General features: G+C 52.0%; 5 protein-coding genes across 5 annotated transcripts; 2 read left to right on the top strand and 3 right to left on the bottom strand.

Annotated features, from left to right (window-relative positions):
• Positions 1 to 772: 772 nt before the first annotated feature.
• On the bottom strand, positions 773 to 2476 carry MRS44_013226 (uncharacterized protein; the record flags this gene model as incomplete). Its single annotated transcript, XM_065616713.1, has 1 exon — positions 773 to 2476. The coding sequence occupies one exon, from the start codon at positions 2474 to 2476 to the stop codon at positions 773 to 775; it is 1704 nt and encodes a 567-aa protein (XP_065472785.1).
• A 762-nt stretch (positions 2477 to 3238) lies between these two features.
• MRS44_013225 (uncharacterized protein) lies at positions 3239 to 3775 on the top strand (the record flags this gene model as incomplete). The annotated part of the gene is made up of 1 exon (XM_065616712.1): positions 3239 to 3775. The coding sequence occupies one exon, from the start codon at positions 3239 to 3241 to the stop codon at positions 3773 to 3775; it is 537 nt and encodes a 178-aa protein (XP_065472784.1).
• Positions 3776 to 4059: 284 nt separating this feature from the next.
• On the bottom strand, positions 4060 to 7238 carry MRS44_013224 (uncharacterized protein; the record flags this gene model as incomplete). Its single annotated transcript, XM_065616711.1, has 2 exons — positions 4060 to 5707; positions 5947 to 7238. The coding sequence occupies 2 exons, from the start codon at positions 7236 to 7238 to the stop codon at positions 4060 to 4062; spliced, it is 2940 nt and encodes a 979-aa protein (XP_065472783.1).
• Positions 7239 to 8517: 1279 nt separating this feature from the next.
• On the top strand, positions 8518 to 9177 carry MRS44_013223 (uncharacterized protein; the record flags this gene model as incomplete). The annotated part of the gene is made up of 1 exon (XM_065616710.1): positions 8518 to 9177. The coding sequence occupies one exon, from the start codon at positions 8518 to 8520 to the stop codon at positions 9175 to 9177; it is 660 nt and encodes a 219-aa protein (XP_065472782.1).
• Positions 9178 to 9403: 226 nt separating this feature from the next.
• MRS44_013222 (uncharacterized protein) lies at positions 9404 to 16593 on the bottom strand (the record flags this gene model as incomplete). The annotated part of the gene is made up of 7 exons (XM_065616709.1): positions 9404 to 9532; positions 9585 to 10332; positions 10428 to 10937; positions 11087 to 11191; positions 11359 to 12844; positions 12898 to 13433; positions 14489 to 16593. 7 exons carry the CDS (start codon positions 16591 to 16593, stop codon positions 9404 to 9406), a joined length of 5619 nt encoding a protein of 1872 aa, XP_065472781.1.
• Positions 16594 to 16832: the final 239 nt, after the last annotated feature.

Raw genomic sequence — 16832 nt, 5'->3', positions numbered from 1 at the left:
GGCTGCGTGTCGAGACCAGCTTTGCAAAGGTAGGTGACCTCTCCCGAGGTCTTTGTGCTTGCTAGGCCCCGATAGGACCTTGAAGGCAAAAGCGTGGCCGGGTGGCTTGAAAAATGCCCCTCCGGTAGCACTGCTAACAGCTGCGGGAAAGAAATAATTTTTACAGGGAAGAGTTGCGTAGAATTAAGTATATGTTCCGTCCGGGCAGGTCCCCTGTTGGGTCACAGGGCGTGCTGGGCTAGTGTTTATCTACCGGTTGGTTAGAAACAGGTGAGTGGGGGGCGCCATATTACAAATGTGTCGTGGAGTGTCGTGGGTTTGAACCCTGCCAGTTGACGCTTTCGAGGACGTTGCAAGAGTAAGAACCTTCTTCTGCTTTGTGCATAGATCAAGTGCTCATACCTAGGAATGTAGTATTGTCGCCTTCAATATTGAAGCTTTCCCGCGTGATACCGTAAGAACTCGTTAAATTCGCGCTTTTTTGAGTTCAACTGGCGTCTCTTGGCAAGCCACACTGAGGGCGGGGATGGGCGGCAGAACGGATCCCCTACCAAAAATAGGTAGGCGGCTTGTTCCCACTTCCAACCTCCACCTTCTATTGAAGCTGCCCTCCGACATCGTGATAACGAAGATGGCCGCCGCAAAGGAAAGAGGTGGGGGAAGATGGACTGGAGGTTAAGAAAGGAACGTGAATAGCAAGAGGGAATAGCCTTCTTTTGGCAAGATAACAAGGTCAATAAGACTTCTGAAGGCGCTGATTCTGATGGTCTAGTCAGCTAATATATATCGTATCTCCTTCTCGAGGTTTCTGCGAGTCATCATCATCTCGCAGTCGTTGGATCAGATCCGCCTTCTTCCCTGATACCCTGAGGCCCCTCTTCCGTAGCCGCTCTTGCAGCTGCTTGACGACTTCTTCATGATATCGTGTACGCAGAAGAAGCTCGTCATCGTCAGCAACGAGGAATTCCTCGTCGTCGCATAGGGGATCCACGGGGTCCTCGTCTTTAACGATGACTTCCTCGGCTTCTTCCCACCCAGTGAAGTCAATCTGATCAGAAGGTATATCCTTGATCCGGATCAGCCAGTCCTCAGTCCCGTCAGGGCGTATGCTTATTCCGCAGTTCAAGAACGCTTTTTTAACCATCTCTGACTGTGCATTAAGACGCTTTAAAGCAGAAGCAACTACATAAGTAACCATAACTCTCTTATCACTAACTGACCACTTGAAATCCTCCCCTTTCTCTCTTTCCATTTGCTCAACATACTCGTCAGTTGCCTCCTGTAACCACCGCTTAAAAGGAGCGTTGATAGCGGTGTCAAGGGGTTGCAAAAGACTCGTACAACCGGGAGGGATAAGTGCAAGGGAGATACCGTTATCCCTCAGTTTCTTCTTGATCCCTTGAGTCTTGTGGAATGTGGCTGCATCCATCACGAGCAATAGATCCTCTTCTTCATCCTTAGTAAGGGGAAGACGCTTGTTGTTAATCCAGGAAGAAAAAAGCTCCTCGTTATTGTATGCTGTCTTATTGAACTCTACGTCGACGTCAGGGGAATAAAGATGCTGCTCCTTCTCGTAATTCTGGCCGCCTTCATCGGTAGGGGTACCATGAAATATGATAGTCGGTCGAAGCCTGAATTCGCCATCTGCGAATATATAAAGAATCAAGGTGGCCTGCCGTTTATTCCACCCGCTGCGGTCGCTTTTCCCGGAGACTGATTTTGCGCCGCGTATTTCCCAAGTGAAGCCATCGAGATACTCAAATGGTATTGGGGTCTCGTCTAGGTTGAGTATTAGGCGCCGATAAAACCGGCGTTTTGGCGAGTTCAAGATCATCGTGATGGCCCGAGATTGGAATCGTAATGTAGAGATGCGCCTGATGAATCGTAAGAACCTATTCACGACGTCGATATAATCCTCTGGCCTCTTGGTTGACTGCTTTGTCACTCGTCGCTTTACGATGTTGTGACGCCGAAGGAAGCCCCGCCACCAACCGGTGGAGAAAGGGAACCGGGAGCTTTGGTCCGGGTATAACTCCTTGTAAATAGCCTGTGCCTTCCGGCGGAACCAAGAGGTCGTAGCTACTTTCCCTTGGGCGCGGCGCTCTAAGAAAGAGAGGTACACTTGATCTTTGAGGCCTGGCCACTTGGGGCAGAGTTTCCGATGATATTCTTCGAGGAAAAACTCACGCTTTTGTCGCCATCCACGGATCGTTCCTTCCGGTATTTTGAAGTGCCTCGAGGCATCATAAACCGTAGGCTTCCTTTTCCAACCCTTCTTTATAACGTGGCCGTGGATCAACCACGCGAGGACTTCCGCCTTCTGCTCCGGTGAATAGCTTCTTTCCGGGCGTTGGATTGGCAGGATCCTCTTTGGCTTCCGCTCTGCAAGAGGCTTGGGCTTTGGGCCGGGCTTTTTCCTTGGTGTTGAGGCCACAGTCCAGCCGGCATTGGGATCAACCTCATCAAGCGGCGGCATCGTGTGAAAAACGCGGTGGTGATAGCTTCAGATCGGATGAAAGAGAAACTGCAAAAATCCTGGCCGGGGGGAACATCTGATCTTCTGATATTACCCCTCGAATGATCACTTCCACATACTAACTGTATGAGGAAGTGATCATCCGGGAAGTAATGCGCCAAGACCGACGGTTGAACTCAAAACAGCGCGAATTTAACGAGTTCTTACGGTAGTTACAATTGCTTAGTCTGCCGTCCGGATACTCGTCCCACCGCAACCCAAAGCGGCTATTGACTTGGCAAGAGGTGATGTCTTCATCCGTTTGGGGAATCTTTCCATCCCAGAGACAATTTCGAGAGCACTGGGGAGACTGCTAGAACAATTTTGGGGTTCGTCTGACGCTAGCTGACTCGTGAAGATTACCAACGCCTTCAATGTAACCATGATTCACAATATGCAGGCAACACTGACAGGTCCATCCCTGCAATACGGGGGGCATTTTCGGCATCAATATCCGTACTTTCAAAAAGGACCTTCTCTTTCCAGCCCAGAGTGGAGGATCCGTCATCCTGTCAAACCACGTGCTGTCGATCACGCCCACCTGCGACGCGATTGATGCCCACTCGACTCGCCCAGGAACCGGCTGCATTGGAAAAACTTTTCACAACAGCGAGAACAAATTTTTTGAAACAACAGCCCCAAAACAGAACTCATACGCCTCTCCGACGGGTCAATTGAATAGCCTGAAGTCTAGCGCATCGCCCAGTGCGTTTTTAGACCATCATGGCGACCTCGTGGCCCCAAGAGGTGGCCTGGCCCGCCGAATTCCGCGAGCACGCCACGCAACTTGGCAAATACCTCAGGGATGCCCTCCTGTGCATCGAACGCGCGAGAGACCAGCTCGTTCCCCAAGGCCTGGTCAAAGTCATGGCCATGGGCGCACTATCCCTCGTCAACAAGATCCACAATATCCCAGACCTCGACACCGTACGCGACGCGCTCCAAATGGCAAGAACCGAATCGAAGATCGCGGCGGAAAGCACGACGCAGGCTCTCAACGACATCAAGACGGAACTCAAACAGGTAGCGAACACAAGCCAACAGGCATTGGAAGGAATACGCGAGAGCCATGAAGCACAGAACGAGACGAAAGCGGCAGCCAGAGAATCGACCGATATTGGCAGAACAGTCATCATGATGGTGAGAGATATCAAGAACGCGGACCAGCGTAACCGACCGAGCCCGCTACGGACTTACGCATCTGTAGCAGCCGGGAATGGGCTAGCCACTAGTATACATAACCCATTGCAGCGCTCCTAATAGTCCAGACCGTTTGGACTATTAGTCCAGACTGCAGATCAGGGCAGGGGAATACAGACGCCCGGTGTGGACGCTAAGTACGCTAAATCCAGGGTACCCATGTTTGTTGCTGTGCCAACCATTTTGTTGTGGATATTTCCGATCAATTTACTGGTGCGATCCAGATCAACAAGGCCCGTTTCAAGGGACGCGTCATCCTAGTCGTCAATCCACGAACGCCCGTCGTGGATTGATTATTGATCTTGGATTGCAGTCTGGACTAATAGTCCAAACGGTCTGGACTATTAGGAGCGCTGGTAGAATCCAAGAAGCTTAGCCAGGTGTTCCAGGACTGCCCAGTCATTGACCGTAAGCTGGTTTTCCTCCAAGCAAATCCGGGGTTCCCTCGCAGACTTTCTGAGATTCCCTGTCCTCTTTGATCTGTTGTCCTGCTCCCACTGTTGACGATGCTTCAAGACGAGTTGTTCGATGAATGGTCGAAGAATGATGGCGCGTCTAATCATGTATAGTTGAGAAAGCCACCGGGTATCGTTGTCAATGACCAAATCGACCGGCTGCCTCGCTCTAATCCTGGGATCCGAGGATAGATCGAATTCGGAGCGTTGTATACTCCGTAGTAAATAAGTAAGCTGGTCCGACCTTCGGACGTCAACCACCAGATTGTGCAGCTTTCCGACAGGTCCTTTGCGCCGCCAAAGTGTGTGCTCCGCCTCAGACAGAGCAGCTTCCCCTGACAACTGCTCTTCGAAAGCCTCGACGTTGTGGCCAAACAGCAGTGCTTTGGCCGAGAGATTTAGCGTATGGCCGAAGCAGCGCCCACGCCTCGTCGACCCGACGAACCTGAGCTCGCCACCAATTATCTCCATGGCCTTGTCGTTGCTTTCCGCGTTGTCCAGTGTGAAGTACCCAATCTTATCCTGGATCCCATAGGCGTCAAGGACGTCCAGTATTTCGGCCGCAATGTTGTGTCCGAAATGGCGAGTCCGCAATTCCGGCACACCAAGCGTCAGCTTGCGTGGCTGGCTATTCTCATCCCGAAAGAAACAAGCAATCCCGTACATGCTGTGCCTGTTGCCTGACTTCCACCCGTCAAAGGAGACGTGAATCAGGCCGCATGACTGCTTCAGCGCTGCGATGACCTTATCCTTGTGCATTTCATAGGCCGAGAGAACTTTGCGGCGGATGGTTGTTCTGGTAATATTGGCATCCGTGATCTTGACAAGTGGGTTGAGGTATTCGAATATCTGGCGTAGTCTTCCTTGCTCACAGACGCTAAATGCGTGGTTTTCTTCGATGATCCATTCGAGTAGAAGGCGCTGGAGATGCTTGCGGTCGAAACCCTTGGCCAGACTGTTCGCAATGTCTTGTTCGCGCGGGAGTCGCGTATCGAGCTTCATCACTTCGGCGATGGACCTCTGATCCTTGGCCTTCAACTTTTCGGCTTTTTTCTCAGCGGCTGATTTCGTCTTGTCAGGGGGAGCGCGTATTCCATGGCCCTTGAATAAATGGGCGTTCGCATTCTGGATTCCCTTCTCCGCGAAGCTTCTGGGTTTGGGATTCTTGTTCTGGATGCAGCGCCTGCAGACCCACCGCCGACTACCAGAAGAATCCTCAACATCGTACCCAAAACCCCATACCCACGATGGCGTATCTCGGACGCGTTGGGACCACACGTAATCCGGGAAGCATCGCCAGAGGTACTGATGCTCTACTTCTTCATGTGGTGTTTCCTCTCGCAGGCTGGGAGCTGGCGTCGCTAAAGAAGCCACTGCAAGTGTTGCGGAAGATAACACGTCAACGTCGTTCGTGGAGGGCGCTGTAGACTCCATTCCTTCTGGTTCAGAGCGTCCAGCCGGATCAAGGTCGCGGAGGAACGCGATCATGGAACGCGTCGGCACTGATCCAATAGGGAAAGAAAACCAAGGTGGTGAACTAAACCATATTAAGGCTAGTGTGACGGGAAGGGTAGATCGCAAGGACTAAACCTATTCAAGATGCCCAAAACCACTTCAGGAATCACGAGTCCTATTACCAGCTACCCTAAATCCACCACCTTCAATCCATTCAATCAATGATAACTCAAAATGGATTGATGTTTATGTAACCCGTATTCGATGTTGATTGACGTTGAGTTGACGTTGATCGTCAATCCATTCAACATATTGAAATACGTTGAGTTGAGCACACCCTTGTGCCCGCCCACAACGAGCAACTCTTCTGGAGAACGATGTGGATGAACCATCATCAATTTAACACGGCAGAAGTCGTTAAACTGGGAAGAGGCCTCCATAGACTTGTATCGAGGGAAGTAAGACAGGACTCTCTTCTTCGCTTGAGCAGCGAGTCTCCTCCACGTGTTGAGATTGTACGATTGCAGGTATTCGAGATAGGTTATATCCTCATGCTGGTCCTTTCTCTCTAGATATTTCCTGTAGCTGCCGATGGCCTCGTTGACATCTCCGTCCACACGATACGAACGTGCCTGTCGCTCTAACGGACGGCAGTCCACGGTGACAACCATACGGGTGCCTTCTTGCAGAGGGATGTTAAGTAGAAGGTGGGAAATCTCCTGCGCCGAATAATCTCTCTCGGCAATCAGCTTATTCATGAGGCGAGAGGAGAAGGACAATAGGGGCTGAAGATGTGCCGTATGCGGCAAAACTTGATCTGCAAGCTTGCAGTAAGGCTCCGTCTTCTTCTCAGATTTGCTGCAGTACTTCGCAGCGTACGTGATTACCGCCTGTAAGCTGGTGCAAGGAGATATGTCGATATTGGCTAGCCACCCTAGGATAATAGCCGGATTGAAGTGGTTCATGAGGCTGTCGTTCCGGGCCGCCTCGAAGACGTAGTATGACATTCCTTCCTTCCTGATGACTGCGGCCAGCTCCCGTAAGGCACGAGGGAAGTCAAAACGACACTCCCTCTCTGGATTGGCAACGTTGGCCGCCTCGATATCTGCAGCAGCGCCTTCCATATCCCTCGCTAGGTCACCGGTTCTCTTCCTCACCCGCAAGCAGTACGTGGTATTGCACTTGTGGCGCTGGCAACGGTTCACGATTTGTGAGAGCCGCAAGAATGTCATCTCTATGCTCAGGGGATCCACGCTCAGGGGATTACCTTCGCCCTGCGGCATTGCCCTACTCGGCTCGGGGTTAATCGCCGTGACGTGGAACCCCCACGTTCGTGCAAATACATCACGAGCGGCTTCGTCGTCCATGTCGGTTCCGGGGCAATTATCCATCCAGTACAGGCCGTGGTTGTGTGGGCTACCACGGCCTTGCCATTCGTACCGATCCCAGTAATCCGTGATGTTGAACTTCTTGCTTAGCACGATATCCCGAAAGAGGCAGTATCGGCGGTAGAAGTGGAAGGCAGCAATGTGAGGGTTCTGCCGCAATAGACGGTGCGATAGAGCCATCCTCTCCGGCTCGGAGGCGGCTAGCCAGTCTTCATACCGGGGCATGTGCTGGTAGAGACTCCGCCAGTGTAAATCTGCTGGGCTAAACGTGATGAATGCGCCAGGACATCCAAGGTTATAGGCATAAGCTTCGAGGTCCTGTCAACCTAGCACCGATACATGAATGCAGACATCAAACAAAAGATTAGTGTAGATTGAGGATTAAAAGGAGCGTCTGATTTTTTTATCTAAAGGAGCGACGAGAGTCGGTCTCTTTATACCCGTGTTCAGTCTGCCGATTCATAGACAGCAGGCTGTTGCCTGACACTAGTTGTGGTCGTTCACTCTCATCGTGATCCTTGCCTCCAACAGTAAGCGAAGGTCTCCGGAGCTTGACAGGTCCTGCCTCTTTTTGTTCCAGAAGGGACGCGTACCGCGAATAGAGACTGCATGTCTCGCGATCGAGTTGATCAGCGCCTGTGCCTCGGGTTCCTCATTGTGGTCGAGCGCCTGAATAAGCTGCTCTCGCGTGAGCGGCTGATGCATCCCATCATGTTGCTTCACGAAGAATTTGGACCGTGTACGTGCTTGTGACCGCATTAGAGTATTGAATGCGACGAAGCGGAAGGTCTACGGTTGCATATTACCACATGGGTGACAAAACCCTTTTGGGAAGTCTCAACCATGTTAAAATACTTAGTAATTTTGTGGACCCTTGCAAGACTACAGTACTGCACACTATCCGGAAGGTATCTCTCCATTTGGATGGCATCTCCACTAGGGAATATGTCGTGATAATTCCTGGTGACGCGTCACAATTTTTTCACTCACTCACTCACTCACACATACACACCAGCATCAATACCCAGCCCATCGCCACCTCGTAGCAGTCATGGGCCATCCCCATCCATTCCCAAAGTAAGCTCGGGTCTATCCATCATGAGATTGTGTGACTGACCTTGTCTTGTACGTAGATATTCCCGATCACGTCCTATCGCAGACGTGTCCCGATGTTCCGAAGACCGTGGCCCCTAAATCGTACCAACGGAGCCACGATTTCATCCGCGATAGCTACCCAGGGTCCAATCTTTGTCCATATTGCGGCAGACGTTGGCCCACGAGCATCCCCATCCTCGACAGCTCGCCAGTCCCGTTTCGAGACGTTGAGACAGCCTCCACCTCCTCCGCTATACAGTCTATCGACCTAACAGCCTCTGATCGTTCCACGCCCTGACAGACGATCTTCACCGGCTCTGGAGACGGCCCTGGCCGTATCCTCGCAGCATCGCGGCCCTCAGCCGTGTATCGAGATGCCAAACTTACCCAGAGTCGGATCGCGAGGGGCATGAGGGCGAGCTCGTCGCAACTCAGTGAGGCTGTGGCTAAACAGAGCCAAAACAAGAGCAGACGGAAGATCTCGATGCGTCTCACTGTCTTCCTTGCGAGGCCTGACCCATGGGAAATACTAGACGAAGACGAGGAGCCCCAGTGGTCTTTGGCTAGAGAGCTACTGAAGGTCGCTTTGCGCCCCTTCGTCGACGAGGAACCATCTTTACCTGTCCACTTCTGGTTCGACAGCATCTTCTTCCCTCAGTTCAAGGACAAGCCTGCCCTCTCTTCTGTTCTTCAATTCGACAAGAGACTCGTTCAGAACGCCCATATTAAAGAGGGTATCACGGAGCTGAGCGACCTCGACTGGGAGAGACAGACAGTCGCAGAGCTTTTCGGCGAGGACTGCCCTTTTCGTTTCAGTAAAACAGAGGGCAGATATCTCCTTTTCCTTGTTTTCTATGAGCCATTGCCTCCTCGACCACAAGTCCCGGCCCCTCGTCATATCAAGACGGCGAGGTCAGCCGTAAAGCCGTTCAAAAAGGAGAAGGGAATCAAGAAAAGAGTTAGTCAAGACCGAGGTGAAGGTACAGCCAGCCTTGTTAATCGGGAGCGAGTTCAACTCCCCCTCCTTGAGCCCCTCTCTGAGCCCAGTTCTACCTCCTTCGAGAGCTAGCGCAGAAGACCAGATCGAGGTTATTACTAGCGACGTGGACGAGACCCGCGCGGGTCAGAAACGGGCTCGAGACTCTATAAGCTCAGCACTCTCGGTAGAGGCAGAGGATGAGGAGCTCTCGGCTGACCCTGCCTTCACTGCCCATGGTCCCGCTGCTGGAACCCGAGGAGTTGATACGAGGAGGCCAAGTAGTCGGCATCCTCGTGAACAGACGAGGAAATAGTAGCTACTCTAGCTCAAGGTGACCCAGGTCCCCCATCAGCTCGTCCACACTATTGATAATATCGCCGGGTAGCTCAGTTCCGGAGAGGCTATTGTTAATCGGCTCAAGGTAGTTCAGCTCGAGGAGCTGAAGCTAAAGCATTGTCAGCTAGCTTTTGAGTGCGATGGAGTACTTCTTTACGTACGAATCTCTCTTGCCCTCCAACTGGACTCTCTGGGATGCTCAGCACCGGACTTGCCCCGCAGTCGAGATGAACCTGAATCTTGTCTCTAAGCCGTAAGTAGATCGCGAGGTGTGGCCGCTTATGATCAAGCTCCCCATCTAGCTGACCATCGAACTGAAGATCCCGGAGCTGTTGATCACACCAGTCCGTTGTTATTGGGTCAAGAAGATCGTCTATATCGATAGAATCGACAGCGGTCATCATCTGGGCAAGCCCATCTCGAGCCGCAGGCCCTAGATGGACTGCCCAGTTCTCCACTTCGCTTGTATTATACAGATCCATCGGGATCCCGGCGACGAGATGCTCCCTATTCTTCTGTGGCCGGATGCGATGGCCGTTCCACATCTCCGTGAAGTCCGCAACCTCTTGACGGATCATGGGTCCATAGAGAGCATACACCGCGATCTGGTGAGCAAGACGGTTTGGTTGGAAGAGGCCGCTATCAATCAGCTCGTGTGAGAACGCGATCCAGCGCTGACTGACACCTTTGAGTAGCTTTTCCCACCAAGACTCGATCCGTTGGTTAGATGTGCTTGGGCCCCAGATATGACAGGAGCTCAGTCTCGCTCCCTGCCTGTGGACTCGTTGGTCGTTATCCTCGGTGGTATACCGAAGCTCTGTCTGATCAAGGTCGGCGAGAATCGCCTGGGCTCCGGCCCAAAGAGGAGTCTCGATACCATGATCCGAGCGGGTGAAAAGGGGCGGACCCCTGAGTACGACACAGTCCGTAGAAACTGTTTGAGTGAACTCAGCGCAGTCATGTTCCCCCTGCCGACATATATCCAGATGATGGCTCTCGAGTACGTGTCGATACAGGCGTAGATAGAGAAGCCGAAGTTCTCGAGCTTCTCGTACCCATCGAGAGACCACATAAAGTTAGGCCCAGGAACATGGAAGTTCTTCCGGTGCTTCCAATCAGCAAGGCGTCTTTGCTCGGCCCGCTTCTTCCACTCTGGGTTCGTTTGGTACTCGCGATATAAGGTATTCTGGCCGACAAGGACGCCGGCACGGATGCGGAGGTAATGGTATAGATACCCCCTGCCAAATCCTCTGATGCTTGAAGACTGACGGTCGTCTTGGAAGAGGAACTCTCTCGCTTTTTGAATAGCTTCCTGTCGTTCAGCCAGATCTCGGAAGCGCCGCTTCATGCCATGCTTCAGACGATACTCCTGTACAGTCCGCTCGGAGATCTCGATGCCGCGTCGCTTGAGATCACGGACGATGGAAGTGTCGCTATATCCGTATCGGTAGAAGTAGCCTTTGACCAGCTCGACGAAGGTGTTGGTATCAATCTTTGAGTGAAGGGGAGTACTCCTGGGCACCCCATTCCGCTAGCCTCCTTTTCAGGGTTCTGATGTCGAGTACGTGCCCATCGTCGCGGAGATGGGCACATATAGTGTCAATGGACAGTCCTTCTCGCCGCTGCTCGAGGATCAAGTCCTTGACGCGCTCCAAGTCCTTACGGGGCCTCGGCATTGTGCGAGACGCAGACCAGGGGGTCGAGATCGTGGTAGAGGTCGGAGTTCATACCTCCTTCCAAGGCTTCCAGCTGTAATATCCGGCCCCCTCTGAAGCGGCATTATCGGAGCTTCGGCGCCGATAGAATGGCATCAGCACCGCTTGCTATGGCATCAGCTCTGCTACAATAAAAACAGTGCGCTATCATATCAATACTGTAACCCTGTATAAAAACGCCTAAAGCCTACGTGCGAAATAGCTCTGGTCATTTTCGTACATGGTTTTGTCACCCATGTGGTAATGTGCGACCGTAAAGGTCAGGTGACGTGCAAAACGCCCGTCGTGCCGGCGCATCGCGTGCTCGATGTAATCCTTGTAATCAATGGAGCGTAATCGAGGCTCAACAAAGTCGGCTCTACCGTCGGGAAAGAGACAGGGAAACGCTAAGGAGAGCAGGGCATGAGAGTGATTGAACTCATTAATGGGTGTGTGCCGTATATTCGGGAGTTGCAGCTCGTGTTGCGCCAGCGCCTGGGAGCATGTAGAAAGCGAAAGCCCTGGATCAGCTTCTGATTCTCCGGCGAGAATGGACCGCAGAGCATTGAGCTCCGTGTCCTTGGCCAAGAGGTCCGGTACCGCAGCCTCTTCCTCCAGGTCAGGTTCTGCCTCGTGATCTTCCTCGGGTCCAACATCGGCTGCCTCCACCTGACTCTGGGGGATAGCATCCAGGGCATTGCCGTCCTGGGGCAATTGGCTCAGCCGCTCTTCATCGATGACGACGCATCGATAGCCAGGATGATGACGTCGGAGGTAGTTTAGCCATATGGCAACCGGCTGGCGACGAACGCGGAACTGGTGGGTGAATTGTCGACGGAGCATTGCGTGGGACGACGTATTGGCAGGACGTAGCAATACAGTGTTCAACTCCTGCGGCAAAAGCGGGAGCTGGTTGTACACCAAGCCAACCTCGCGGAGAAAGTGAACCACGTGCCCGCGATACTTGTACTGCTGCCCTCGCACAAGCATAATGTTCACGTGGACGTGAACACGGGCAATCAAAGACTCCTCGGTAGGCGTAAGCTGCGGCAATCGGGCCGGTACAGGGCCAAAGTCGAGCTGATTATCCGCAGAGAAGAAATACGGCTCGTCGGGGCGGCGTTTCCTATCCTTTCGATAGCAACGCTCACAAATGCCATCAGAATCTATCTTCATCTGGAACCAACACTCTTGGCATCTAGTGCAGTATTCCATCTGGTCATTGTCGAGCGTGGTCCAGAACTCGCGGAGGGTGGCCTTGTCGCGGTCAGTCAAGGCGCAAGCGTCAAGGTCGCCATTCCACACCGGATCTTGTGCATGAAAGACCACCAATTCTTCGGGTGGAATTATCACCGGACTCCGAATACGTCGTGGCGGCATCGACGATTGAGCTTGCCTTGGAGATTTTCTCGGCCGCCCTCCTGTACCAGGGGCAGGACCACGGCGACCACGCCTTGGCCGTGCGGAAGGCTGCCGCAAGCGATGGCGAAGAGGGCTTCCATCCACGCAATCGTTATCGCTGTTCTCATCTTCGTCCCCTAGATCAGGATCGGACTCTACCCCTAATTGTTTGAGGTACCTCCGTGGTCGAGCAGGTGAAAGCAGCAAGTTAAAGTAGTCCTCAGCATCAATATCGGACTCAGAGAACTGGCCCCTGTCATCTCTTTCCTTCCTTATCTCATCCCCACCTAGGAGCTCACTCGGCTGTAGTCGGTCTTGACTCGCATCTACGTTTCGTGGTTAGCCCGGATAAACCACTGGGACCACAGGACAAGGATACCTTCTCCAGGACCCTCAAAATCTCCAAAGACGCCGAGTTGAGATATTGTGGGAGTCAGTGACACAGTCTCCCCTACACGGCGTCGTGAACGATGGTCGCGCTGGATAGCGGCCTGCTTGGCCCTCGCCACGGCCTTGGAGGGTTCATCTTGTGAGTCCTTCCCGCCCTTGTGGAACCTAGCAGCCAAGTAAGAGTAACCCAAACCAGTTGTGCTGCTTCGGATAGTAGATGGGTCAGAATGTGAGGCTATTGGATGGGCCGTGGGCTGCACGGGAGGTGAGGGAGCTAGAGCACGGAAACGTCGCGTGCTTTGTTGGGTTGGTGGAATTGGCGTCCCCAGCACTACGTGCGGCTGGCTAAGTGACTCTCTGAATAGCCTCCTAGCTGCATGACGTTGCCGTAGTTTCTCTGGCGACGTAGGCTGGGTTCCGGATCTCTCGTTAGGAGGCGGTAAGCCAGCATCCCCGTCGGTTCTCTTCGGGGCACATCTCTCAGCTGAGGCTAGGTTTCTCAGCGTCAAGGTCGCGTCTCTGGATCTGGAATACTTCATTTAGTTAGCATTGATATTACAGAGTGGGGAGACAGAGCTGACATGAGAATTGTTCTTATTACGACAATCAAGGCAGTTCTTCGTGTTCCCAGCAGATTTCCTTTTGCTGACGAAGTCGCCCGCCGGTCTCTCCTTGCCACAGCGGGCACAGACAATGGGAATTATGTCCATTATACAGCTACCGGGAAGTAGATTTAGGACCCATTGCCTAACGAAAAGAAGACACGCAGAAGCGTTGAAGCAGACGAAATGGCTGTCTTCAGCCAAGTGTAACGTAAACAAATTGTCAAGCTCCGGAGACCCTCGCTTACTGTTGGAGGCAAGGATCACGATCATCGTGAACTTGTTCACGATGAGAGTGAACGACCACAACTAGCGTCAGGCAACAGCCTGCTGTCTATGAATCGGCAGACTGAACACGGGTATAAGAGACAGACTCTTGTCGCTCCTTTAGATAAGAGAGGAGACGCTCATTTTTTAATCCTCAATCTACACTGATCTTTTGTTCGATATCTGCATTTATGTTTCGGTGCTAGGTTGACACAAATCATCTTTCTGAGTAAACAAACGGCGAGATGGTGCAGAGGGGCTGAGGCCCACTTCTCTAGAACCGACAGCCAATTGTCGAACGATTTGCGGCTGGCAATACAAAACTTGGGCCAATCAGAGCCCGAGAAACTTATTACCCTTGTCTGCACCAAACCCTCATTATTCTGGAAACTTATGGATTACTTGTGGGGGCCTCCAATTCGGCACCCCCGTGGTCGCTGCCGCTCCCACGGGGGGCGCGCTGACCAGCAAAAGGGGCCCTTGACTCGCAAAAAAAAGGTACTTCTGAACAGGAGGGGCTTCCACAAATTTGGAAGTTACTTCATTATGAGAATAATATGTGATATTTGCGACCGGGGGCATGTCATGTATTTACACCAGTCAACTTAATACTTCAACTTCCTCCTCCTTTGGCACCGTAAATACGCCCTGGCCGACTTCAATGCAGTCTTCAACTGTTATTTCCAAGCCGTCAGCCTCCAATGTAAGCACCTTGCGACCTGCACGGCGTTCCCGTTCCCCAAAGTGAGGAATTTGACTGCCGACGCAACGGTCTCGGCGTCATACGCAGGGGGCCAAGTTATCCCGGTCAACCGTTCCAACGGGGCTTGCAATTCCTGTGAGAACTCGCGAATGAGGGCATATCTATTACTCATATCTTCATTTGAAGATAGAAGCTGCCGGCGTGCCGCTTTCACCCACCAACCTCGCCTTGCGTCGACCCCTGATGCCTCGTTAAAGCTGGCTCGAACAATATTGCGTACATCTTTCATCCAACGATGTATATACTTCACTTCGTCAATTGCTTCTTTCTTCCTATATCGTCGTTCTTCTTCAGCCTGAGCAGCTCGTCGATGGTAATCATCCTTAGCAATGCGAAGTCTCGCATCACTAACGCGAATTGGGCCGTAGTTACTTACAATAGAAGTCCCTTCCTGTAGTGCCCGTCGACGCAAATTCTTCTCTTTCAAACGTTTCATCTCCTGAGTCGACGTAACGCCATTTATCATGAGAACTTCAGTTGCTTTCCTCGACTTCTCATGAACACGGGCAACCGAGGGAGTCAGCCGGATGCCGGAGACGATAGATGCCTCGATCCGCAGGGCAACATACTCCTGGTAACGCTGGATGACACGTATGTTGAAAGGTGGCGTGTCGACGGTGTTCCAGTTCATCATTTCTGGTGTTTTGGGTGTCTCTGGCTGTTCCTCCTCACTCTCATCGTCATTGCCGGCTTCGGTATGACTTCCGGTCTCGTCCCCGCCGTCAGAAGCGCTATCAGAAGTCTCTCCAAGTGTGATATAACCAGGGAGGTCTTGCTCGTTGACTTCTTGGCTCAGAGATGACAACGGATCGACAATCTGATCCAAAACCACTGACGGGTCGAAAGGATAGATACCGCACTTCCTCCAAGCAGAGACTATCGTCGACTTCTTAAAGGTTCGATTCCTCATCTCCTGAAAGTAGAAGAGGAAGTCAGCCTTATTAAAGTCGGTAGCACCATCACTGATTTCCCGATATAAGACATGCTGTTGCCAATGCTTGTAAGGGCTGAACACTCCGACATCCAAAGGCTGCATAAAATGCGTCAAATGGGCGGGAAAAGGGAAGAGGTCGATATTGTGCTGTTCACAATATACATAGAGTTCCTTGGTGAAGTGACTCTCGCATCCATCTAGGAGTATGACTCGTTTTTCGTTGGGATTTGAAGGTCTCGTCAGTTTCTCAAAGTGTTCAATCCATTCTAAGGCGAGCATATCAGTGATATAGCCCTTAGGGCTCGTGGCAACGACGGTATCGTCATGTAGGTCGTTGTCAAACCACTTGATCGGGAGCTGGACTCCGGGCATGATTTGGAATGGTGCAATCGTCTTCCCAGTTGCCGAGATAGCCTCTATGACTGTCATAGAGACGAGTTCATGAGCATCAGTGAGAATTGGCCGGTCAATCTCTGCGAAAGTCCATAGGAACGTGCCTTGCAGGAGGTATCCAATCATGAAGCCAATCTCATCGACGTTCCACACGTTCTCGGGCTTGACATAACGCATATACTCTCGCCAAGCGTGGAACCACTTCTCAACGAGGCCGCGGTCTTCCATTGACTTCCTTTTGGCATCTCGAGTAGTTGACTTCTTCCTATGAAAGGTGTGCTTCCAACGTCTCATAAATCGTCTTGCCCACTTCCGAGATGCAGTTGGCGACCGCCCCTTGGCCCTCAGAACTGAATTAGCATGTTGACGGAGGGCACGAATCGTGATATGATGTCCGTGAGTGACGCGGCGATGTGCCCAGATAACTATCGCACCCTCCTCTTCCTTTGAAAATAAGGTACGGTTGCCACCATTCCGACTGATTGGATGAGAGCCCTTGGACCGAGAATACAGTCTCCAATAACTGACTTTGAGCTCACGGCTTGCGGCAGCGAGACTCTTATAGTAACCGGCTCGAAATAGCTCGACACCGGCTACCGTGCGCAGTTTGAGGTTCTCATTAGTAAACCGCGGAAAGTTTGGCTTCCTAGTCTCTGAGTTGATCCAAAGGGGCACTACGTCTTCTCCTGATCTAGGGCTATCACATGATATAGTTTCCGTCGTCATTGGTGCAGGATTGCAATAGTTGTGGCCGTATTTGCGATAGTGGTGAGGACGGAATATTATCAAAGATGACCGAAGTTGGTGATATCATGAGCGGGGTTGCAGATAACAGGGTCATTTGTGCAACAATGCGGGATTATTCATGAAAAAGAGGTACTTCTATTTTGGCGGTATCAGCTCCGTTGTAGAGGTATCTTTTCTTTTTGCGAGTCAAGGGCCCCTTTTGCTGGTCAGCGCGCCCC

The sequence above is a fragment of the Fusarium solani genome (assembly GCF_023522795.1).
Source record: "Fusarium solani strain SB1 chromosome Unknown bctg00000009, whole genome shotgun sequence".
Lineage (NCBI taxonomy): Eukaryota > Fungi > Ascomycota > Sordariomycetes > Hypocreales > Nectriaceae > Fusarium > Fusarium solani.
This window is presented reverse-complemented; position numbering and strand designations above follow the sequence as displayed.